At 50.3% G+C, this 24,049-nt stretch overlaps 1 protein-coding gene across 1 annotated transcript in view; it reads left to right on the top strand.

Annotated features, from left to right (window-relative positions):
* Positions 1–24,049, top strand: part of SDK1 (sidekick cell adhesion molecule 1) — a 474,538-nt gene that overhangs the window by 444,797 nt on the left and 5,692 nt on the right. The window contains exons 39-44 of the mRNA XM_056866585.1: positions 549–710; positions 2,245–2,370; positions 9,703–9,867; positions 12,419–12,556; positions 16,274–16,394; positions 19,333–19,462. Coding sequence (XP_056722563.1) covers positions 549–710; positions 2,245–2,370; positions 9,703–9,867; positions 12,419–12,556; positions 16,274–16,394; positions 19,333–19,462 — 842 coding nt within the window. The remainder of the gene's footprint in view (positions 1–548; positions 711–2,244; positions 2,371–9,702; positions 9,868–12,418; positions 12,557–16,273; positions 16,395–19,332; positions 19,463–24,049) is intronic.

Consider the following 24,049-nt stretch of genomic DNA (forward strand, 5'->3'; position numbering starts at 1 on the left):
AGTGAATTAAAAACAAACCAACGAATCCAGTCTGAAATGTGAAAGATTGGAACTCTTTGCTGTAAATGGATGAGGCCTAGATCAATAGAGACTCGGCCCTGTGTCTCTTCCCCTTGAGCCATTTGACAGAACGAGTGGCATGCAGACCCCGTGGGGAGAAACTGGGAGCGAGAAGAGCCGTGGGTTCACAATCCCCCGCGCACACCTCTTCCTCTGCCCCAGTGCAGTAGTAGTCCTTCAGCCTCCTGGTAATTTCCCAGTTGCGCTGCAAGCCTTCATTCCCCACCCCCGCCCTTGTCGGTGTCCACTTATCAAGCTTAAAGTCTAATTACACTTATCTGTGCTGAAAATTGGCCATTATCGCTCCTTAAATTCCCACTAATCGTAAGAAATACTTCCTTAGCAAACCGCTGGATAATTTTCCTGGTAATCTAGACTCGATAAGCTCCATCGCTCAGCTGAGTGTTGGATTTGCTTTTGTCTTTTGCGCGCTTGTGTTTTTTTTTTTAGTGCTAATACGCCCTGTTTTTATTTTGCATGCATTCCAGGGGTGAGCAAAGTGGTGACCGTTGACATCAAAGGGAATTGGCAGCACTGGCTGAAAATCCGTGATCTCACCAAGGGAATTACGTATTTGTTCCGCGTGCAAGCAAGGACCATCACCTACGGACCCGAGCTGCAAGCCAACGTCACCGCAGGGCCAGGGGAGGGTAAGGGGGAAGCCACGGGGGACGTGCCGAAAAGAGTCACGGGGTGGGCGGGGTGAAACAGTCAATTGCATTAACCCAGCAGCAAAGTCAGGCATTCAGAATGCATTTTCACACCCAAGGAAGAATTAAGTCGCAAGGCACGATTCAGTCACTCTCTGTACAGGCAACAAGGACTGCCCAGGGGTCTCTGTGGAAGAAGCCGCATCCCATCAGCTCATAGCCACGGGTTTACAAATCGAAAGGAATTAAAATTCTGCTCCAACGAAGCCGAACTCTGTGACTGGATGTGTTCTGCAAATGTAGCATTAGTTCTCGTCCTTTGCACCGAGGGTCCGTTTTCTGAACCCTAGGTGAGACTCGAGCTGTTTCTGTTGACTGCGACTTCTTTTCTGACAGGGCCCGCCTGCTTTTAAGAGCCGCGCGATAGCTAAAATTTGTTACATCGGCTTTTCTTGTTGGCATTGTGTCTCTGTATCAGGAAAAAGATCTGCCTATTGTGTAGCTCTTAAAAGCACAGGAGCCCTACTAGAAGAAAACAGTTGGCAACTCTGCTTTGGACTCATCAGCTTTTCGTTCATCACAGATTTGGTTTAGGGAATCAGATCCACTTTGTAAGCACACCTGACCCTTGCATGGCGCACAAGGACAGGCAAAGATACTGACACCTTCTGGGTTGCCCAGTGCTTGCAGCTGGCTTCCTACAGTAAGAACAAGGTTGTCCCACAGAAGATGACATCTTCCACAGTCCTTCTGGTTGTGCTTCCTAGCACAAGCCTGGAAAAGAGAAGATGGTCAGTCTCAGATGTGTACTAAAAGACTTTTGCAAAAAACAGTGAGAGCCAGCGTGGTGTTGTGGTTAAGAGTGCTGGACTCTAATCTGGAGAGCCGGGTTTGATTCCCCACTCCTCCACATGAGCAGCGGACACTAATCTGGTGAACCAGGTTGGTTTCCCTGCTCCTACACATGGAGCCAGCTGGGTGACCTTTGGCCAGTCACAGTTCTCTCTAAACTCTCTCAGCCCCTCCTACTTCACAAGGTATCTGTTGTGGGGTGAAGAAGGGAAGGAGATAGTCAGCCGGCTTGATTCTCCTTAAAAGGAAGAGAAAGTCAGCATATAAAAACCTTCTTCTTCTTTAAATTAGGTAAGCATCTCTGGCACGGTGCTGCGGAGGAAACTAGGATGATGTGGCTTAGTCTGTATGTGCAAGCGGGGTTAGGTGCAGAGCCATGGCAGAGGGCTGGCCAAGAAAAGCGTTTTTTTTTTCCTGAGAGTAGCCGTGTTGGTCTGCAGTAGATCAGCTAGATTCGATCCCAGTAGCACCTTAGAGACCAGCAAGAGTTTCAGGGCATGAGCTTTCCAAAGCTTATCTTTTCACAGGAGACGGCTCTTTCCCCCCCACCACCTTTACCATCAGTTTGTGTACGTTGTTGATCTCATATCTCCGAAGCAACTAGAGCGCGTGATGTAAATGTTAAAGATTCTTTCACACACACACCCCATCATCTTTGCTGTTGTGGTTTCCATGCCCACAGGATCTCCTGGTCCCCCTCAACATGTCGTGGTTTCAAAAACGACCTCCGGCCTGACTTTATACTGGACCGAGGGAGTTTCGGGAAGCGCGCCCACCACTGGCTACATCATCGAAACCAGACCCTCAGGTATTTATTTGTTCAACACATTTAAGTCTGGCCTTCCAAGCTTAAGTGTTTTTTGAGCTGCACTGAAAGGCCTGTGAGAAAGCGGAGCCTAAAGGCCATCGGAAAGTCTAGTTTTAGGACAAAGATTAAGCAGAGAGGGGCATGTCATTTTAGGTTGTCTCAGCGTTTCCCAAAATGCCGACGCCTGGATGACTTCATCAATCATTGTCTGCAGACCTTGATTTGTTCTCTGGTGTCACGGCAGAAGGGGGGGTGGTTTCTTCAGGCTTCTCTCCAGATAGGAATATGGCAGCATTGTCTTCTGACAAACCTGAAGGAAAAGCTCGGTGTTGGCCCCAGGGAGTAGCCCTCCCAGAGCAGGGTCACGCTTCCAAGGGTTAACGTTTCCCGCCATTTCAGCTCTCTGCTTCCTTGCTAGGAGCCACGTAGCTGCCAATCTCCCTGACTCGCCCTTCCCCAGGCTCCACCTCCAAATCTCTAGGAATTTACCCGCCCAGAGGTGCCAACCCTAGTTGTTAGATGGACCTGTCCTCCAGCCTTGTTGTCTCCACTTCCTCCAGTAATTCCCTTTTGTTTGCCTTTGTGCAGCAGAGAATTCCATTCCCCATAGAAGCTTTGTCCTGTGGCCCATCCTGACCCTTGATTTAAACGCATGACCCTGCATAATGCCGTCTGGTTCAGTATTTACTCTGATTTGCAGTGGCTCTCCAGGATCTTGGGCATAGACCTGTTTCCCCCCACCCACCCCCAACACCAGCTCCCCGATATTCTTTAGGTGAAGATTAAGTGCTTGGGGATTTAAAGGTACTTGGAGCTTCCTGTGTGCAAAGCATGTGCTCTGAACCGCAGCCCTACCCCAAAGCAACATCTCCGAGGAGGCCCTGCTGATCATTAGCTGTCCCTCTGTATCCAAATGCCTTACAAATCCATTATGCATTCCCTATACCACAAAAAATCTCCCTGATAACTGCCATTTATTAGAACTTCTGGAGCATTTTGACTGTTTCCCCGAAGTCACTCAGATAAATGAACTCCTAAGGATACAAATTCTGATTCTTGCTGAGGACAGACATTTTTTCCATTCCGGTGCTCATCTCTGTTACTCCATTACCTTTGCCCTAATTTCCACCGCTCAGCCCTGATAACAATTTTCACAACAAAGTTAATGAAATGTGCTTATTGTTCAAGGATCACAGTTTCCAGGCGAAACAGGATCACTGAAGCTTGCAACCAACTTTTTCATCCATTTAAATAAATTAACGATTTGAATAAAACATGGGGTATCTAGGGACAGGACATCCATCCATCATACACACATCCATCATACACTTTTTGCAGACGCAGTGCTCTGGGGAGAGAGACCAGGAGGTTTTTTTTCTCTGGAGAAGGATCCTTCGCCCCACATTTTCCCTATGACGCACAAAATTATTTTGGCCCTAGCCAGAAGAAGTTGCCTCACATCACAAGGAAAGGCACATAGTCTAGATGCTGTTAAGGGTGGCGGAGAAAGAGACGGATATGACTCATGGGGTACAGTCCACCAAGAAGCTCTCCTGAGCAAACTCGATTGAAATAATGAACTATTGAGCATAGGGTTGCCAACCTCCAGGTAGTAGCTGGAGATCTCCTGCTATTACAGCTGATCTCCAGCCGATAGGGATCAGTTCAACTGGAGAAAATGGCTGCTTTGGCAATTAGACTTTGGCAAATGACGCCGGTGTGGGAGGGAGGTTGCAAAATGCGCACCTTCCCACCGACATGACGTGCAAGCCTGCTGTCAGGATCTGTCAGGAAAAGATGGAGCAAAGCAAATTTTAGAAAGACCGGGGAAAACCCTGGAAAGCAATTGGAGGATTAGGACATGTGGATGCTCTGAAGAACACAAGTCAAGTGGAGCGAAACATCCGTGGGGATGCCTCATTGGGCACTGCTCCGCTCCATCCTCTGTCAGATGCCGTCACGCTTTTTCTTGCTGTGCCCAACAGTCTGCAGTGGTCTGGGGCTCAGGGGATGGTTGAGAGGGTGCCCCCGAAGAAGCTTTGGGACGCCCTGCCTCACTCTCTGCAGCCTGACCCTGCTCCACGGGACCCCTGAACAAATGGAAGAAGCCAGCCCCTCACTGCTGCTGCTGCTCCCCAGGCCTAACAACCAAGTCGTCTAATTCCTCCGCAGATGGTTTTAATCCTATTCGTGCCGCCATCAGAAACCGACGGGCCCATTTGTGTGCCAGGATTCCTCTTCTTCATTGGGGCAAAATCGGCAGAGAGCATGAAATGTGATGCGGGCAAGGGGAAGATAGTAATTGGAACGCCGGCTTATTTCACGCACGCTTCGGCTTCATTAAAACACCCCGCGTCTTGCTAGGTATTATTTTCCCTGCCCGTTGGAAGGATTTCGCTCTCCAGATTCAGAGCTCAGCAAGAGAAGAGGCTAATTTTTTTTCTCCTAAGTCATTGTTTCATCCAATGCCGGGGATTACGTGCGGCACATTTGGCTGTCTGACATCCGAGCCATGTTGCCAGTGACCTTTGAAAGGGCCGGCCGCTGACCCCTGAGCAGCACGGCCAACGCTGCATTTAAAGCCAGGGAGGCAGGAGCTTCCTGTGTCGGTTACCACAACGGAGGCCTCTTAACAGGCAAATGGAAAGGGTTAGCACTTTGTCAATATTTAAACAACTTATTATTACCTTAGGGGTTCGCATCTCAGCTGTCATCTATTACAGGCCTCATTACCCTAAGCATTAAACGCTGCTTTCTCCCTCCCTCCCCTCTCCCCCCCCCCACTCCTGTTGTACCACTCAGGCCTGGAATTGCAAATGTTCCATGAAATAGGTGTTCACCCTGCCTGCCTTGCCTCTTCCTGGCCAACATTCACTGCCTTTCTCAGTCCTGTCCTTCTGCTGCTTCAGCACCTTTTCAGACGTGTTGAAGAACTCTCACGTGAACACATGAAGCTGCCTTATACTGAATCATACTGAGGGCGAAAACGCATGGTCGCTTTATCCTCCTTTAATCCCTGTTTCAGCCAGGATTGAACGCATGCGTTTCGCCTAATGTGCGTTCAATCCTGGCTAAAACAGGGATTAAAGGAGGATAAAGCGACCATGCATTTTCACCCTGAGTCTACTAAGTTGTCTGCATGGGATTTTGAAATTCCAAATAGTGTCTTGTGTGTGTGCGTGCATGTGTGAAATGCATTGCCACCAAAAAAACAAACAAACATGCCTTTTGCGGCATCCAAATGTGAAAATTTGCATGCGGGATTACTGGGGGATCCATTCCGAGTTGCGGCCTCCAAAGATGATGCACTCCAAAGAACTCGGAGTCCTCCGGGAATCCTGACACTTTCAGGGAGAGGGGCTCTGTCCATTCTTCCTTTCAACAGCCTTTCTTTGCCTCTGTGGGGACTGTGTTTTCTCAGGCTCCCAAGGAACAGTGTCTTATCTTTTTTCCCTTTCTGCCCTTCTGAGTAGCACTTTTAAAATTCCCATTTATTCTGCTCCGGATGTGGACACAAACCAGCAAAAGTCGATAAATTCAAAGCAAAGTCTGCGGCTGCCCGGCCCGTCTCTGCCACGGGGGGATTTCCCTCCTTTCTTCAGCCCTTTGGAAAGCAGTCAGCGGTAGTGACGGGTTGTCAGGCGCGGCCTTCGCTTCCTTGTCCTTTCGTTAGGCCCACACCAGAACCTCAACCTTTTCTCCTTAAAAATAAATTAACATTTTAATTTGGTTCTTGTCAGGCCCCGGCGCAGGAGGGACCTTTTCCTCCTCTGCCACCCTCGTCGACGGGCGTGCGACGAGGGCAAAAACATTACCGCGCGGAGCTCCGCGTGGAGAATTGCTTGTGGTGGTTCAGAGGCGCCTGGTGGCCCTGCTTCCATCCTGCTCTGCTCTAACGTGGCAGCGGGCGATTGTTCCCGGCCCGGGCCTCCGGGGCTTCGGAGGCCGTGTTTGTTGACTGACAGTTTGATTCGGCCCAGAGCACCGGATTAATTGCCCATGAAATCGCGCATTTCTGCACCGGGCCGCATCTGTTCTAACACCTGCCGCTCCGAGTGCCGGCCACGCACCTCAGAGGGATAACAGGCAAGCGTAAACCAGGAGTGCTGCAGAGGTGTGAGGGAGGCGTCTGGTAGGACCAGTTATTGCCTTCCAAGGCGATGCAGGCTCGCAATCCAGAATCTGGAAGGAAGGCTCAGAGTGGCTAGACAAAGATGTAGCACTCCTCCTGTCAACAGGAAGGCAAGGATGGGTTAGGAAGCAGCGAGCCATTCACAATAACAAGATGCTCCCCAGGCTGTTGTCTTCTTCTTTCCTTTCAAGGAAGTGGTTTTCCCTTTTAGGGTCGATATTTTCCACTCTTTTTCCAAAACCACAGGCCCAATCAAGGTGATAGGAAGGGAAGGGACAGGTGTTTCTGAAGAGGTGGGGGGAAAGCAATGGAGAGCAATCCTCTCCTAACCCCCAGCCAGCTGGGATGTAGCTCACAGTACATTAACTAAGAATTGATGGGGAGTCACTATGCCTCTGTTGCGGCAGGGGTGGGGTGGGGTGCAGTTTCACATTGCAAACTTTGCCTCTTCCTTCATTAATAACCAGTTCATTTAGCCTGAAGTATGTTTAGCCTGAAGAGGAGAAGACGGAGAGGGGATATGATAACCATCTTCAAGTACTTGAAGGGCTGTCACCTCGCATCAAAAGTTTCTCAGGCCACAGGAAGCAGAATGAGCCGGCAGCGTCTAAAGGTGGCAGAGACGGCTGTACCACTTTGGATCGTCAGGGGTGATGGTGCAATTTTTAAATAGCCTCCCCCGTTTTGAAAGCTCCCTGCCAGAACCCAGAATAGCAGGGCAAGATATTGTGGTCCATTCAAAAACAAGGTTCCCAACTGTAGCCTATGGTCAAATCCAGATTTTGCCAGGCTCAAGCCCTAATTCTGCCCCAGTGACACCAGTGATATATCCAGATTCTGCCTTGGATCCTCCCCTGATTTCACCCTAGCTCAGGGATGAGTACCCAGCTTGTTGGGGGTAAAGGGAGGATGACTGGGGAAGGTTCTGGCAAACAAAGTCTGCCTAGTAAACGTCGGGATGTGATGTCACCCCATAGGTCAGGAATGACCCGGTGCTTGCACAGGGGACCTTTAACCTTTTACAGGGATCTTTCTCTTCTTCCTTATTGCTTCCTACGATCTCTGACAAAACCCTTAGCCTCGACAGCAGGCTCCAGACCTCAGTCCTGGTTCGAATTAAGGTCTGGAACAAAGGAGGGGGGAAAAACGTGCGGTGGATCAAAAGCCACCCACCGCGGGGGTGAAGGCGGGCTCTTGTGCATGCTTGCCTCCTGCTCCGACTGGTTGAAGGCAAAGCCTGAAACATCAAGGAGGGAAAACTTCAGCAGGAGTCCACTGTACTCATCCAAAAGGCAGAGGGCTTCCCCCCCCCCCAGGAAGGGAGAGAGAGAGAGGTTTATAAAGAACAGGCCCTTTGGGTCGTGAATGTACCAGGCAAGTACAGCTGCCAATGGTGCCCAGTCGAGGGGGGACTTCTCCACCGTGGGGCAGGTGGGAGTCCAGTGAGCCCGGCTTTGGCTGGGGAGGGCGGGATAGAAATGTGAACTATAAATAAATAAAATAAATATCTGGTATCAATGATTGAAAACCCCACTTTTGCAGAGCTGGGGGTTCACATGCGTGGTGATTCACATGCGCGGTGTCGTGGTTAAGAGCGGTTTTTCGGGGCGGTGGACTCTGAGCTGGAGAACCGGGTTTGATTCCCCGCTCCTCCACAGAAGCAGCGGAGGCTAATCTGGTGGATTCGTTTCCCCAATCCTACGTGTGAAGCCAGCTGGGTGACCTTGGGCTAGTCACACTCTCTCAGCCCCACCTCACAGGGGAAGGGAAGGGAAGGTGATTGTAAGCTGGTTTGATTCTTCCTTAAGTGGTTGAGAAGGTCATCATATAAAAACCAACTCTTCTTCTTCTTTTTCTTCTTCTTCTGATGATGATATTTTCTCTTTGAGGAGGGCCTTAGTAGTGCTTAGCCAGGAAGCTGCTGCAAGGGGCAAGCTTCAAATTGGAATTCTCCTCCATATTAACTAAAATCAGGAGGTCACCTCTATCACAAGGAAGCTGTGCAGAAAAACAACGAAGCTTTTATTTGCTCGTCATGTACTCCCAGCTCCCTCCGTACAGCCCCTCTGTCTCTTTCAAGTAAATAAAACTCAAGGCTCCTTTATTACACTGTAAAAAAAAAAAAATGGGGTAAAGAAATAAACAAAACTCAACGTTTTATTGCAGGTTTTGTATTCATTATAAACATATATCCAGATACATAAACTGTGGTGTTCTATTGTAGTCTGATCTATGCTAACACCTAATGTGCTGGTCTGGATTTTTAAACAAAACCGAGAAATTGCCCCTTTTATTGTTCCTCTGTATTCCTGTAACCCGGCTAAAGCAATAAAGTTTCTAGGCGGCACACTCGGTCCGCGAGAGGAACTGCCGATTGCCTTGATCAGCAAATGGGCGATGGGGGAATTGTCAGCTTGTGCAATCGATGCAAGGCTTGCGGCGCTGAATAAATCGCCCCACTAAAATTTACTGGCATCAAAACGAAAGGATGGGGACCAAAGGGGCTGCAAAGGTCATTGAGAAGCACACGAGCTCGCTGCAGAAGTGAGAGGCCCAGCCCAAGATTCGGGGAGGGGGGAAGGTACTCGGGGTTTTGAGCCAAAGGAAAGAGAGTCTCTGAGAATTCTCCGATGAGGAATGGTTGGTGTTCCCGTTCCGAACTACCAACCCGGCTTCTCATGCAGGGAACAGGGGTTCCTTCCTCTGTTACCACTGACCCAAGCAGTAGGGTTGCCAGCTCTGGGTTGAGAAATACCTGGAGATTTTTGGGGCGGAGCCTGAAGAGGGCGGGTTTTGGGGAGGGGAGGGACTTCAATGCCATAGAGTCCAGTTGCCAAAGTGGCCGTTTTCTGCAGGGGAACTGATTTCTATCGGCTGGAGATCAGTGGTAATGGCGGGAGATCTCCAGCGACCACCTTGAGATTGGCAACCCTACCGATCAGGAAAGAGTTCAGTTCCAGGATGCCGAGGCTTTCAGACCATGAAACTTTGGTAGGCCGTCCTGCCGGGGACTAGAGGAACCAAAGCCGAACACATTCCGGCACAAAAGTAGAGATTTACTGGTTGCATGCACTGAAATCAGTAGTCATTAACAGGACTGAGGCTGTCTACCGGGCGGCTGGGCAGACGCACTCTGGTTTCCGGGAAAGGGTCGGTGGGAGCCAAGCTAACCGAGACTCCTTTTCTCGCTGCTTCCCCAGACGAAGGGCTGTGGGACCTGTTCACGAAGGACATCCCCCGCAGCGCCACCTCCTACTCCGTCGGCAGGGACAAGCTGAAGCAGGGGGTCAGCTACGAGTTCCGGGTGGTAGCCGTGAACGAGTTCGGCTACGGAGAGCCCAGTGCCCCCTCGGCGGCCGTATCAGGTTGGTGGGAGCGGATTGGGGGAGCTTCAAGCTGAGCCGAGCGGCCCCCACAGGGCTGACGGGGTCGGCTAAGCGTGGACCTGAAACATGGCAAATATGACCTTGGGTGTAGGGCATGCCATTGCCACAAGGGCTGCTTGGCGCAGCCGGTCCCGGCCGCCAGCAGCCCTCCAAGGCATCAGCCTGCCACAAGTTTCCCTTGCAAGCAAGATTGCCAGTCTGCCCCACTGGTGGATTTTACCTGTGTTGTTCTAGGCCCATGTCCTGCCTCTGGGCGGCTCCCTTCTCCCTGGGTAGCATCCTGGCATCCTGAGTTCGGCATTTCTCTCTGCCAAGCAACCAAACTCTCCGTGGGGGGGAAGAAGGCATTCCTTGCTGTCCCTTTCTCTTCTCCTGTCCATCAGGAGCTCCTTGGGGGTATCAGAAGAGGTGTTCCTTAAGCTAGGCTGGTTCCAGATCCTTTAAGGCAGGGGTGGGGAACCTTTTTTTCTGCCAAGGGCCATTTGGATATTTCTAACATCATTCGCTGGCCATACAAAATTATCGACTTAAAAATTAGCCTGCTACATTTGGTCAAACATTTAGCCAAGAGGCATGACTGGAGATGGCTCCGAGTGTCTGCTACATAGAGTGACTTGTTTTTGAGCTTTGCCGTCCCCAGCTGGGCCTAGAGATTCAGGCAGGGCAGCATCCTTCTGAGCTAGAGATCTGCTAGGACCCATGAAGGGCCAGACCAAATAATTTCACGGACCTTATATGGCCCCTGGACCTGACGTTCCCCATCCCTGCTTTAAGGCATTCAGGGCAAAATAAGAGAAACGTGTTCCTGCTAGGTGGTCCCTTCCAACCATCTGCAGCAGTTGTTATTCTGCAGGACGTGCTCCGTGGAGACAGTATTACAGTAGTTATCAGGAAAGGAGGACTATGAGTTGAGCTGTCCTCACAGCTGGCCCAGCCAACCAAAGATGGTTGGCCGCCAATCCAGAATCAAGAAGGCCATGTCTCTGTTGGGGGGGTCTGTACAGATCACCAGAGAAACCAGCCCTCAGCGGCCCGTTGCTGACGCAAGAACTCTGTTTCCTCGTCAAACGCACTGCTCGAATCTCGCCTTACAGGGCTCCTTCGAGTCGCTTCAGGGATGCATTTCTCAGATTGTTTTTGCTGCCTCAGCAAAAGGGGGGTGGTGGCGGAAAAAAATCATTTCGCAAAAATCTTCATGGTTCAAAAGCTCGTCACCTGAGGGGGACGTCGAAGCATTCCGCGGGCCCCGGCAGCGCTCTGCTATTTCAATTTTCCTTTCCTTGCTCCTGGTGCAAGACGCACAATTTAGCAGGGACGCTGTAGGAAGTGGAAACAAAACGCCATCAGCACCACAGTTATCTTCGGGTTCCTGCTCTGCCCCGGCCTAGCCGGCCCCTCAAAATTGGAGGGCTGCTCAAATTTCAGAGAGAGCCGGGGTCTTCCTTCCTTCCTGTGGTTTCAACCAAAGGGGCATCAGTCCTGAGCTGACATTTGTAGCCTCACAGGGGTACCTGCAGTTCCTTGTAAATAAGCTGCTCATTTATTAGTTCTTGGCCTGAGCGCAGCTATTTCAACCGCTTCTTTCTGACAGTCTAATGCTTGCATCAAATTGGCCATTTTCTGTTGGAAGCAGCAGGGAACAGGGTTCCAAGACCTGCAGGATGACCACCGTCGGTAGGTTGGTAGTTCATTAAGCCGACTCTCGGGGAGATTGGTGGCTTTAAATGCTCAGCTTTGCTGCAGTGGTTTTGACGATTCTTTGGTTCCAGTTGGAACTGCAGCAGGCTGTCGGGAACCTTCTCAGACAGCTTCTGGCTTTATGCCTTGCAGCAGAGATGGGAGGCGTGAATGACGCATGTGTGCTGGCGTGGTGTAGTGGTTGAGAGCGGCGGACTCTAATCCTGACAACCGGGTTTGATTCCCCACTCCTCCACATGAGTGGCAGACTCTAATCTGGAGAATCGGGTTGGTTTCCCTACTCCTACACATGAAGTCAGCTTGGTGACCTTGGGCAAGTCACAGCTCTCTCTGAACTCTCTCAGCCCCACCTAACAAGGTGTCCATTGTGGGAGGGGGGAAGGGAAGGAGATTTCGTAAGCCAGTTTGATTCACCTTAAAAGGTAGAGAAAATCGGCATATAAAAACCAACTCTTCTTCTCTGTGCTAGTAGTGGTGTGGGAGGGAGAAGAAGAAGAGTTGGTTTTTTATATGCCGACTTTCTCTACCACTTAAGGGAGACTCAAACCGGTTTACAATCACCTTCCCTTCTCCTCCCCACAACAGACACCCTGTGAGGTGGGTGAGGCTGAGAGAGCTGTGACTAGCCCAAGGTCACCCAGCTGGCTTCGTGTGTAGGAGTGGGGAAACAAATCCAGCTCACCAGATTAACCTCCGCCGCTCATGTGGAGGAGTGGGTAATCAAATCCAGTTCTCCAGATCAGACTCCACAGCTCCAACCCACCCCTCTTAACCACTACACCACGCTGGCTTTACTTGAACCCTAAATATCTTGTTGGTCCCCTTCTCGCAGCTCAGCTGGACTCTCCTTTCTATGAAGAGTGGTGGTTCCTGATCGTCATGGCCCTTTGCATCCTGATCCTCCTCCTGCTCATGGTGTTCACACTCATCCTGCACAGCCAGACCAAGAAGTATAAAAACTGCAACACGGGTGAGTTTATTCGGTGCGCTTGGACCTCTTGTCTGGAGAGCCAGCGATGACAGCCTCCTGGATTCTCCCTTTTCTTCTTCTGAATATTTCATTTGCACAGCTCCGTCAGTTGGCCTCGGCTTTGCAGAGCCCAGGCCCGACGGTCGCTTACGCTCACAAAAAGTTGTAGCGAGCCGTGATGTGTCCAAACCAGCATTCGCTTTATCTCCCACGGCCCTCGGTTGATGGAGCAGAGCTTGCGCACGGTTGCCTCGCCACACGTCTGTTTGCTATTCTGCATGGCCCTTTCAAGGTGAAATCCTGGGCGGTTCCATGAAAGAAAATACCCTTTTGCCTGCTAGGTGTCTGTTTAGGGTTGCACCCTTCGAGTTGCACCCTTCTAAGTCCGTTGTAGTCACTGGGTTGTAGCGCTGTTTAGGGTCATAGTCTAAACTCGTGTGGTTCTGCAGCGCCCACCCGCTGCAGAGCAACGTTCCCATTTGGACTTTTCAAAGGCCCTCTTTGGGAGTGCCTACAGAAGCCTCCAGGGCCTCCCTGCTCTGAAACTTGGACTGTTGGTCTCTTGCAGGATGTGTTAAAATATTCATTGCTTTAGACCAGTGGTTCCCAAAGTGGGCAGTACCACCCCCTGGGGGGCGGTGGGATTGCCAAGGGGGCACTAAGAGGCGAGGGGTCAGCAGGGGGGGCACTAGAGGTGGGCCCCTTTAGCTGTGTTGTTCACTAATTTACAATAGATCAAGCTATGGCAGCATGCTGGCAAATTTGGTGGAAACTATCAGAATTTTTTCCCAGACTTTGAAGAGCTGGTACCAACTGGGTCAACTTCGTCAGTTTTGTTGAATACATTTCAACCGAAAAGTTTTAATTTGATTTTGAATAGATGTGCAATTAATTGCTGCTGTTTTGAAATTTTATTGTTATTTATCTTCTTTAGTGAGTCAAGCAATCCCCTGTTTTGAACAATGCTTTTTATAGGATAGGGTAGGGGGCGCTGGGTTTGAGTTTGTGGAACCAAGGGGGCAGTGGCCCGAAAAGTTTGGGAACCACTGTGCTAAAATATTCATTGCTTTAGACCCTGAACTTTGCTGCGGGGGCTTTTCGAATCCATTTTGTGCCCCTTCCTCCCGAGACACCCAAGTCCTTTCAAGTGCTGCCACCGTGTAAGCTGCTTCGATAAACCTGCCTGTACCTGTGACAGATGCATTAACTCTTTGATGCCGATAGCCGGGGAGTTCTCAAAATCAATAGTTTGCAAGCGCGGCCGGCACTGCTTACGTGCCTCTGTGATGCTGTGTTGTTAATATGAGAAGGGGGGGAGCTACCAAGAAAAGCCTCCTGGCGTTGGAAGACTTGGCAGTTCAGCCCTCAAAGAAAGGATATTCCTCCCCACCCCCCCACCAGTATAAATCCACTTCTAACAAGAGGTTAGCAAATCAGGTTTTCACTCCTGTGGGATTTGCAATGTATGAATGCCGTGGCATTTTACCGAGCTAATGCTATTACAGGGCCCTGCACACAGCGTGTAGACAAATCTCTCCTTCCCCCCCCCTTGCGCTGTGTGTCTGGGGAACAGGCATGAAAGGGCAGGTATGACCTGCACCAAGCGCCGTTCAGGCCAGGCCTTAATGCAGCATTGCCATTGAAGCTGGGGATGAAAGACCTGCCCAAAGCAGAGGAGATTTAGAGCAGACCAAGGGTTGGTGGGCTGTTTGGGGGGCTTTTTCCACCGAAAATGTCACATGAGAAGTCTTAAAGCTAAGGTTGTTGCAGTAGAAACTGAGCTCCTTCCAGGCTGCTTTTGTCCCGGAAGGGGAAAAGACAAGAAGGGGAAAATGTGGGCACCTGTCTTTTTCTCCCTATTAGGAGAGTAAAGACGCCAGTTTTATGTGGATAGGAACGGCATGGGATGAGGAGTTTAAAAAATAACCTCTCCTAATGCCACAGCAAGAGCCCCGTGGCGCAGTGTGGTAAGCTGCTGTACTGCAGTCGAAGCTTTGCTCACGACCTGAGTTTGATCCCGACGGAAGTTGGTTTCAGGTAGCCGGCTCAAGGTTGACTCCGCCTTCCATCCTTCTGAGGTCGGTCAAATGAGTACCCAGCTTGCTGGGGGTAAAGGGAAGACGACTGGGGAAGGCAGTGGCAAACCACCCCATAAAAACAAAGTCTGCCTAGGAAACGTCGGGATGTGACGTCACCCCATGGAATGACCCGGTGCTTGCACAGGGGACCTTTACCTTTTTTAATGCCACAGCTCCTATTCGTGTTGCCCCCTCCCCACTCTTCGAGACTAAATTTCATCATGGGGACCCACAGTGAAATCCGAAGCAGAGTCATACCTTTCTAGCCCCTCTGACTTCAGTAGGCATAGCAGAGTTGCATCCTTCTAAGCTTGTTGAAGTCAGTGAGGTTAGAAGGGTGTAACGCTGCTTAGGATTGCACCGCGGGTCCCCCAGATGGGGTTTAGCATGTTTAGGATTGCACTGCCAGTAGTGGGTCCCCCGTGTGGGGTCTGACTCTTACGTGCCTGAGCAAATTGCATACTGGGTACAAGATCTGTCGCGTGAGCTTGGCACACCGTTTCCTTGTCTTCATCTTTAACCGTGACATGCTAGAATAAGTGTGTTTTGCTGTGGATTTCGGATGCCCGCCTTCCACATGACAGGTCCAGGATGCATACCCTGCTTTTCCCCAGACTCTTTATCTAGCCGCTGGCATCCTTCCTTCAGAGTGCTGAAACAGCCACTTTCTTCCCCATATCTTGCAGCCCGATCTCTCCCTTGGCACAGGGATTCAATTTTCTGCCCTCCGCCCTGCATTAATTCTGTGCAGCAGAAGCAGAACTATGTCTAACTCACTGCGTTTGGCCTCATGTCAGAATGCCTCTTGCTTGGGATTCACAGTTGGGGCAGCTGCTCCCTTTGCACGATGTTTCTTGGCTTCTCCAAAATATCTGGTTGGCCACCACAGAAAACAGAATGCCGAACTAAATGGGTGCCAAGGTCATAGTTTGCCCAGGGCACCAAAAAACCTTGGGCCAGCCCTGGATGGGTCACTCAACCAAGTAATTTTGGACTTGTGGGTCACCATACTGAAAAGGCTGGGAACTGCTGCCTTAGGGTACCGTCCTATTCCCGCTTTAACTAGGGACGCCCCCCCCACTGAACCTGGGGGAGTTTTTTTTCTTAGGGCTGGGCCTCCCAGCTGTAATTCTAAACCTCCTCACTTGGGAACAAATCCTCCTGAAATCAATGCAGCTTTACTTGCAAGAAAACACGAATAAACGTGGGACTGCGATCTGAAAGCTTCCCTCGTGTTCTCAGGGCGTTCAGGTGACCAAGCTGCTAATCCGGGGTGGGGAGTGGCGGGGGGGGGGGATGAACGTCAGAAGACTTAATCCCATTTCCTTTAAATGTTAGACTCCTCAGCATGATAAAGAAATCCATATGTGACCGGCAAGCTTGCTTCCCTCCTTCCCAAACACCAAAAAAGGATGGGGGAGGGAGATAATATCTGTGGCTATTTGTTGTTAAATGCTGATAAAAATTGTTGTTTTGGTTGCGCCGCGATGTTCCCGCGACATGCTGTGTTGCTGGGATAAGATGCATCTCGTTATAAAAAGGAGGACAATTATCTGAACATGGCGGTTCTCTCTCTGTCTCCACGCAGAGCCAGGGCAGGGCTTTTGCCTGCGCTCATTCTGTCGCGGTTTGTCCCCAGGAAAAAACATCTCCAACGCGGAGGAATCTGTCACCCTGGATAACGGGGGCTTCACGGCCCTGGAGCTCAACAGCCGACACCTCAACGTCAAAAACACTTTCTCCAAGAAGAATGGGACGAGGTAAGAAGGCGCCGGCCCAGCACCACGTGGGGAGAGGTGGCCTCCGGCACGTAGGAACTAGCCAAACACAACATTGGCACTCCGAGAATCTGCGGAAAGCCCCGGTGGGAATCTTGGCATCAGCTAGTGTGTTTTGATGTGCTTGTTTGTTCCAATTTCTAACCCATCCAAGCCTAGGAGCAGTTCACAAAAAGGGTTATTAATTTTGCAGAGCAAAATGCAACAAGCCAGAAGAAACAACAGAGAATCTTTGCGCTGGGACACCCACGTTTGTGACACTCACGCTCTAATCTTGAACCTGTTTTAGGGAGGTGTTACAAGGACCAAAGCAAGAGTGGGGTGGCTGGGTCTACCACCTTGAGCCCCTTGGAGGAAAGGCAGGATTTTTCAAGAAATAAAAAAAATATAAATGGATATTTGGGAGAGCCGGCGTGGTGTAGTGGTTAAGAGCGGTGGTTTGGAGCTGTGGATTCTGATCTTGAGAACCGGGTTTGATTCCCCACTCCTCCACATGAGCTGCGGAGGCGAATCTGGTGGACCGGGTTGGTTTCCCCACTCCTCCACATGAAGCCAGCTGGGTGACCTTGGGCTAGTCACAGCTCTTTCAGCCCCACCTACCTCACAGGGTGTCTGTTGTGGGGAGGGGAAGGGAAGGCGATTGTGAACCGGTTTGAGTCTCCCTTAAGTGGTAGAGAAAGTCAGCATATAAAAACCAACTCTCCTTCTTTTCAGATTAAAACACCTTATACCTCTATACATCTCAGAAGTGCATAGCACCTCATAATGCAATCCCCACCACCCCAAATAAATAGAACATATAAGTCACCCAAAAGGTTGTTGGTCTGCAGTAGTACAGTTAGTAGTACAGTTACATATAAGTCACCCAAAAGACGTTCCATCTTGAGCTTCTGGGCACAGAGAATGTCCCAACAGCACTGAGTGTGTGACTGGCCCCAGCGATCTTCCATGGCAGAGCGGGTATTCAAACCCGGGTATCCCAGAACTTAGTCTGACGGTCTAACCCAGGGGTGTCGAACTCAATTGCTACGAGGGCCGGTTATGACATAAATGTCACTTGGTCGGGCCGGGCCATGCCTTGCCAGCCCACATCGAGTGTGTGTGTGTGTGGCTGCCTCGGCTGGCTCGTGGGCCGGATAAGAGCTCTCAAGGGGCCGGATCCAGCCCCAGGGCCTTACGCTTGACACCTCTGGTCTAACCATTACACCACAATGGCTTGGGACAGAACTAACTTCTAATGTACCAGTAGTGGTGATCAGTCTGCAAAGGTAAAGGTATAGGTCCCCCTGTGCAAGCACCGGGTCATTCCTGACCCATGGGGTGACGTCGCATCCCGACGTTTTCTAGGCAGACTTTGTTTGCGGGGTGGTTTGCCACTGCCTTCCCCAGTCATCTCCCCTTTACCCCCCAGTAAGCTGGGTCCTCATTTCACCGACCTCAAAAGGATGGAAGGCTGAGTCAACCCTGAGCCGGCTACCTGAAACCAACTTCCGTTGGGATTGAACTCAGGTCGTGAGCAGAGCTTGGCCTGCAGTACTGCAGCTTTACCACTCTGCGCCACGGGGCTGTGCAAAGCCTAAAAGGAGACAGGATTTGAACAACAGCCTGGCTCTTAAGGGTTGTGTTGGTTGGCTCTGGGCTGTTATAGTTCCATATTAGAGGTCTGGATATCTGAGGGAGGAATCCGGAGCCCAGAGGCTTCTGAATCGTCAGTTCTGAGTCACAACTCTCTATGGGCGCACCAACCTAAATGGTCCTTCACCCCACCAGTGAAGTGGGAAACCCAGATCGGGGCTTCAGTACAAGGCTGTGAAGCTTGAAAAACACTTATGTATTTCATGAATCTGGCACCGGGGGGAGAGTGGTGTCTGGCTCACGAATTACGCTGCAATCAATAGCTTAGTACTCCAGGTGCTGCAAGAGCCCTGGCTACTTTGAAAAACTTTCTGTTCGGTTGCGTTTCCCCGCTTCCCCAAGCAGCGAGAAGTTTCACGGGTTTCTTGTAACGTTTGCTTTTTAGCTGCAAATCGATAAGGAGCTCACAGATGTCGGCCAAGAGGGGACTTCTGCGAGCCGGTGGGCCTGCCGCCTCACAGATCCTTTGAGAGAGAGAAACCCTGGCTTTTACTTTTCAGCCGGCTCGCGGCTCAATTCCTGGCTGTCTCCGACTCCTGTTCCTTCACAGGCGCGCGTGCACGTCCTGTCCCCATCCACCATCTGTCTGGAGACCATCTCCTCTCCTGACGGTTGTCTCCTACGGAGAAAAAAAAAGTTGACTGCCACCAAGGACCAGCCACCAGTAACCCTGACTCAACTCTTTAGACAAACTCTATCAGATCGGGATGAAAGGCCAGTAGCACCTTAGGGACCTCAGGGTATAAGCTTTTAAGAGTCAAAGCTTTTAAGAGTCAAGCGCTTCAGCTCTCGAAAGCTTATTCTCCGAAAATCGTGTTGATTTCTAAGGTGCTACTGGACTTGAATCAAGCCCTTCTATTGCAGACCAACACGGCTAGCCTCTGATACCATCAGTCCATCTGGCTGTGCTTCAAACGGCAACTTTATGCTCATATAGAAAACCCAGTGAACTGTGAAGAAGAAAAATGTTTGAACTACTTTTTTTTTTAACCTGCCGCTTTGCATCTAGTCTTTTTATTAGTCTTGAGGTATTTAAACTTCTCCCTGCTATGATGAAGGTTAGAAAATGTACTTTTGCAAAAATGAGTGTGAATTTGGTTTTTTTTCCCCTTCCTTTCACATAGCTGGAATGTACAAGTATCTTATAAAAAGAAGAGCAAATACCTCAGAGGACTTGGGTTTTTCCCCCTCCCTATATACACAAAAAAAGATTACAGGACAAGCATTCCGTCTGATAGAGCAAAGAAGCAGCAACATTCCTCCTTTCATTTTTCTCTGCCTCCAGGTCCCCTCCCCGCCCGAGCCCTGGAGGATTACACTATTCTGACGAGGACATCTGTAACAAGTATAATGGAGCAGTGCTAACGGAAAACGTTGCCCTCAGTGAGAAACCCTTGGATGCGTCAGAATCAGAGGTGAGCGTCCTACGGATCCCTGATGTTGGAGGAATTTATATGGGGAGGGAATGCCAGGTGATTCACGGGACCTCCTAGACAAGAGGCCAATGACTGGTGAAGAAGAAGACTTTCTCTACCATTTTTATATACCGACTTTCTCTACCATTTTTATATACCGACTTTCTCTACCATTTTTATATACTGACTTTCTCTACCATTTAAGGAAGAATCAAACCGGCTTACAATCACCTTCCCTTCCCCTCCCCACCCTGTCAGGAAGGTGGGGCTGAGAGAGCTCTAAGAGAGCTGTGATTTGCCCAAGGTCACCCAGCTGGCGGAGTGGGGAAGCCAACCCAGTTCACCAGATTAGCCTCCGCCGCTCATGTGGAGGAGTGGGGGAATCAAACCTGGTTCTCCAGATTAGAGTCCATTGCTCCAAACCACCGCTCTTAACCACTACACCACGCTGCTCCTGAGTGCACATCACAGTTCCTTCTGTGTTTATTTTAAACTCTTTTTTTTTTTTTTACTTTTGCAAATGTGGCTGCCAAGATTGCTTTATCACACAGGAGAATGGTGTGGGGGAAAGAGGGGGAAAGTTTTCCTCTCCTGCTGTTTTCTTGCTGGAAAAAGCCAGCCTCAGAACCCATCTCAAGGGGACTCTTCCATGCTGAGCCATCTCCATCCCCATAGCCTGGTCTGAAACCAGACCGAAAAGGGTCTAGAACAGATGAGTCATCCAAGAAGATCTGGAGTTTGTCTGCTTCTGCTCTCTCAGGGCAAAAACACATGGTTGCTTTAGCCTCCTTTATTCCCTGTTTCAGCCAGGATCAAACGCATGCGTTTTTGCCGAACGTGTGTTCGATCCTGGCTAAATCCTGGGTGAAACAGGGCATAAAGAAGGCTAAAGTGACCATGTGTCTTCAACCCAAGTCGCTGTGTCCAGGAAGGGCAGATTAGAGACAGGGTGATAATTGGCTGCATCATTTTTCCGTAGGTTTTTTTTTTTAGTAGCGGACGGATAACCGCCTCTTTGAAATTAGAAGCGACCTTTTCCTGCTTGAGACCCGGAGAGCCATTTCCAGGTAGATGGAACGGTGGCCTGACTTGGCACCTTCAAATATTTTAATCTCTGAGCGCCAGGCCTCAACGGCCGCCGCCTCCCTCCTCTGACTTCAATCCGTTTTCGTGTCCCCGTGTAACACAATATTATCTTGAAAGCCTCACCGTTGTCAAGTCTCGTGACCCCCTCCCCTCCGCAAACAATGCACGGGTTTTTATCTCTGGATCTGAAATGCCATGCCATGGGGAGACGGCATATACAATCCATCAAAGTGAATGTCAGAGACATGTTGATTAGGGAAACTCTCCTTCCGCTCCCCTCCTCAGCTCCCACCTGGAAACTCTTAAAGAGAAAGCATTGGCGGGTCAGGACTTTGACAGCTCCCGCCAACCCCTCTCTGCTTAGAGATTTAATTTGAAAAGCGACTTCTTGACACAGAACTGACCCCAAATATAAGATGGGGTCTGCGGCTCCCAGGAGGACCGTGTTCCTCTGCTGCTCTCGCCTGCGACGTTCAGAGGAGCAGCCCTTTTATTAATAGCCGCACTCGGCTCTCAGAGGCAGAAGATGTCACTGGTTCTATCCTCAAGCTCGCCCTCAGACCTAAATTAGGACAGTATTCCCAAATTTAAGAGCAAACGACATGTGATGCTGAGGAGAGGGCGTTAGATCTCCAGACACAAAAGTGAGCTGCAAAAAGCAACCACTGGGGGGGAGTGGGGGTGGTGAGGGAGGGGCATGTGTTAACTGGACCCTCCCTGCACCCCTCTGCAGTCTGCTGCAAGTCCAATAGGGCAAAAAGACAAGCACAAAACAGGGCTTTCCCCCCTCTAACTGGGATTTAAACAGGTAAGACGGACCAATTTGCAATCAGGAAGGTGGTGCAAGCAGCAGTTGAAGAAGAAGAGTTGGTTTTTATATGCTGACTTTCTCTGCCACTTAAGGGAGAATCAAACCGGCTTACAGTCACCTTCCCTTCCCCTCCCCACAACAGACACCCTGTGAGGTCGGTGGGGCTGAGAGAGCTGTGACTAGCCCAAGGCCACCCAGCTGGCTTTGTGTGCAAGAGCGGGGGAAACAAATCCAGCTCACCAGATTAGCCGCCGCCGCTCACGTGGAGGAGTGGGGAATCAAACATGGCTCTCCAGATCAGACTCCACCACTCCAAACCACCGTTGTTAACCACTACACCACACTGGCTCTCTTGAATCCTCCCCTTTCCCCCTCCCTGCCAGTGCTTTTTTGCAGCTCCTTCATGTGTGTGTGTGTGGGGGGGGGTGTTCAGTTATGGATTTCCAGCATCGCATGTCATTTGGCTCTTAGAAAGAGAAACTGGTTTTACACTGTGTGTGTGTGTGTGTGTTTACTGTCAAGCCACAGCTGACTTATGGCAACCCCATAGGGTTTTCAATGCAAGAGGCGTTGGGAGGTGGTTTGCCATTGCCTGCCTCCATGTGGGCTGAGTTCTGAGAGAACTGTGACTGGCCCAGGGTCACCCAGCAGGCTTCATGTGGAGGAGTGGGGAATCGAAGCCGGTTCTCCAGATTTGCTTCCGTAAGGGTTGAGGCTTTGTGTACTAAACGGGCTTTTTGCAGTGCTAAGATGTCAGACACCTCTGGCTAGACTCCAAGCGCAGAAAGCCCAGCAAACCAGATAAGCGTTGTCTGAGGACATTTAGATGAATGGGGATTTACGGGCTGGGAATCAACCTGGAGACAGAAGGATTAGACTGATCCTTCTGGACCTGAAGTGGTCCCAGGGACACGTTGTTCCAAAGCAGGAGCCCTCCAGAAAACGTTGAATGGTTTTGCTTGCTCCGGCCCTTGGGGAAAGATAATCTTCCTGTCCCATACACTTTGTGGCAGGGATCAGCAGTTGTAGCCCGATAAGACTTCTGAAGGTGACCAACGTGGAGAACACTGAACAAGGCAGAGTTTGTAAGACAAAAATATTTGTGACAGCCATCTTGTACTCAGGGAAATTTTGGACAGATGTTGTGAAACCCTTTGGGAGGAGTATGGATTACCACAAGACTTTTGCTTGCATGCTGAAGAATTTTATCGATGGAGGGTCATCCCCGGCTTTTTTTATTAGCTACCCAGATGTTTCCCAACATCTGCCCAGGCCCAAGTCCTCTAGGGGTTGAAACAGAAGAAACAAGAGTGGAAATATTTCAGAAAGGTAGCTGTTCGGGAAACCTCTAGCATAAAACGCCTTGGCGACTTTTCCTGAAATGATTCTGTGTGCCGAAAACGGGGCGGCGTCTGTCCATCTTAGAATCATAGGGTTGGAAGGGACCACCAGGGTCATCTAGTCCAACCCCCTGCACGATGCAGGACATTCACGACTACCTCCCCCCCACACACACACACACCCCTACTCCGAGCCCAGAAGATGGCCAAGGTGCCCTCCCTCTCATCATCTGCCTAAGGTCATAGAACCAACATTGCTGACACAGACCTCTCTTGCTGACTGACCTCTTGGTTGTCTGTACAAGGCCAATATTAAAGCCAGAATAACAGGCAAGATTTAGACGTGTGCGACGCAGATGTGCAGAAAGGGAAACATTCGTTTTTGGAACTGCTGCCATCCTGACAAACCCTAACCGGGTAATGGAAAAGAAAGTAGCAGACCCTGAAATATTGTAAGCGCGGCTCTTTCAGCAAAAGGAAAAAAAGGAACCCAAGAATGAAGCACAGTCAGGAGAAGGGACTGGGAAGAAGATGACAGAGTCGGGGTCTGCGGCGTTTGTGCCGGGATCCTCTCTCCATTACCTGCCTTTCACCTCCTCTTAATTACCTGGAGCAGCATGCCGCTTTGCAAGGCGCCCTGCGACCAACCCGCCAGGGAGAGCGGCATCTCTCGTGGCACCGTCTCCAGCCGTGCTTTGTGACACGCTCGCGTTATCTTGAGAATTACATTCGCAGCGGCTCGGCTCCTCTCCCTGTGACAACCAAGTATTAAACCTGCCATTAGCGGGATGTGCTGGGCATAAATATGAATTTAGCCGTGCTCCTTTTTGTGAGCGTGTGTGTGATTCATGTCAGCAAGTTCTGCGCGCTGGCTTCTGATAGCGCATAATGACCATCTCCTGCCTGAGGCCACCTCCGCGTGTAGACAGAGGTTACGAGAGTCTATCCGTGCACTTGTTACTCCATTTTCCTTGCCTTTGATGTCAAGGCATGTGTGGCCCAGGCCCTTCCGGGGGGGGGGGGGGAAGGGAATTGAAAAGGCACATAGGCAAAGTCCTATTTGGGCAGCAAGCAAAATCTAGCGCCCGTGTTCCTTTATGGCTTTTGATAGCCGGTCATTCTCTGTTTGGGTTTCTGATGCATTCTTGTTTCTGCTGGTTAGGATTCAGTGGGAATTAGCAATGCACTCCTAGCAGAGGTAGCAGGAGAGGCCGCCAGCTCTTGTGATCATCCTGGGAAAGTGGTTTTAGTATTTTAAAAAAAGGTAAAGGTCCCCTGTGCAAACATCAGGTCATTTCTGACCCATGGGGTGATGTCACATCCCGATGTTTACTAGGCAGACTTTGTTTT

The sequence above is a fragment of the Euleptes europaea genome, chromosome 21 (genome assembly GCF_029931775.1).
Source record: "Euleptes europaea isolate rEulEur1 chromosome 21, rEulEur1.hap1, whole genome shotgun sequence".
NCBI lineage: Eukaryota > Metazoa > Chordata > Lepidosauria > Squamata > Sphaerodactylidae > Euleptes > Euleptes europaea.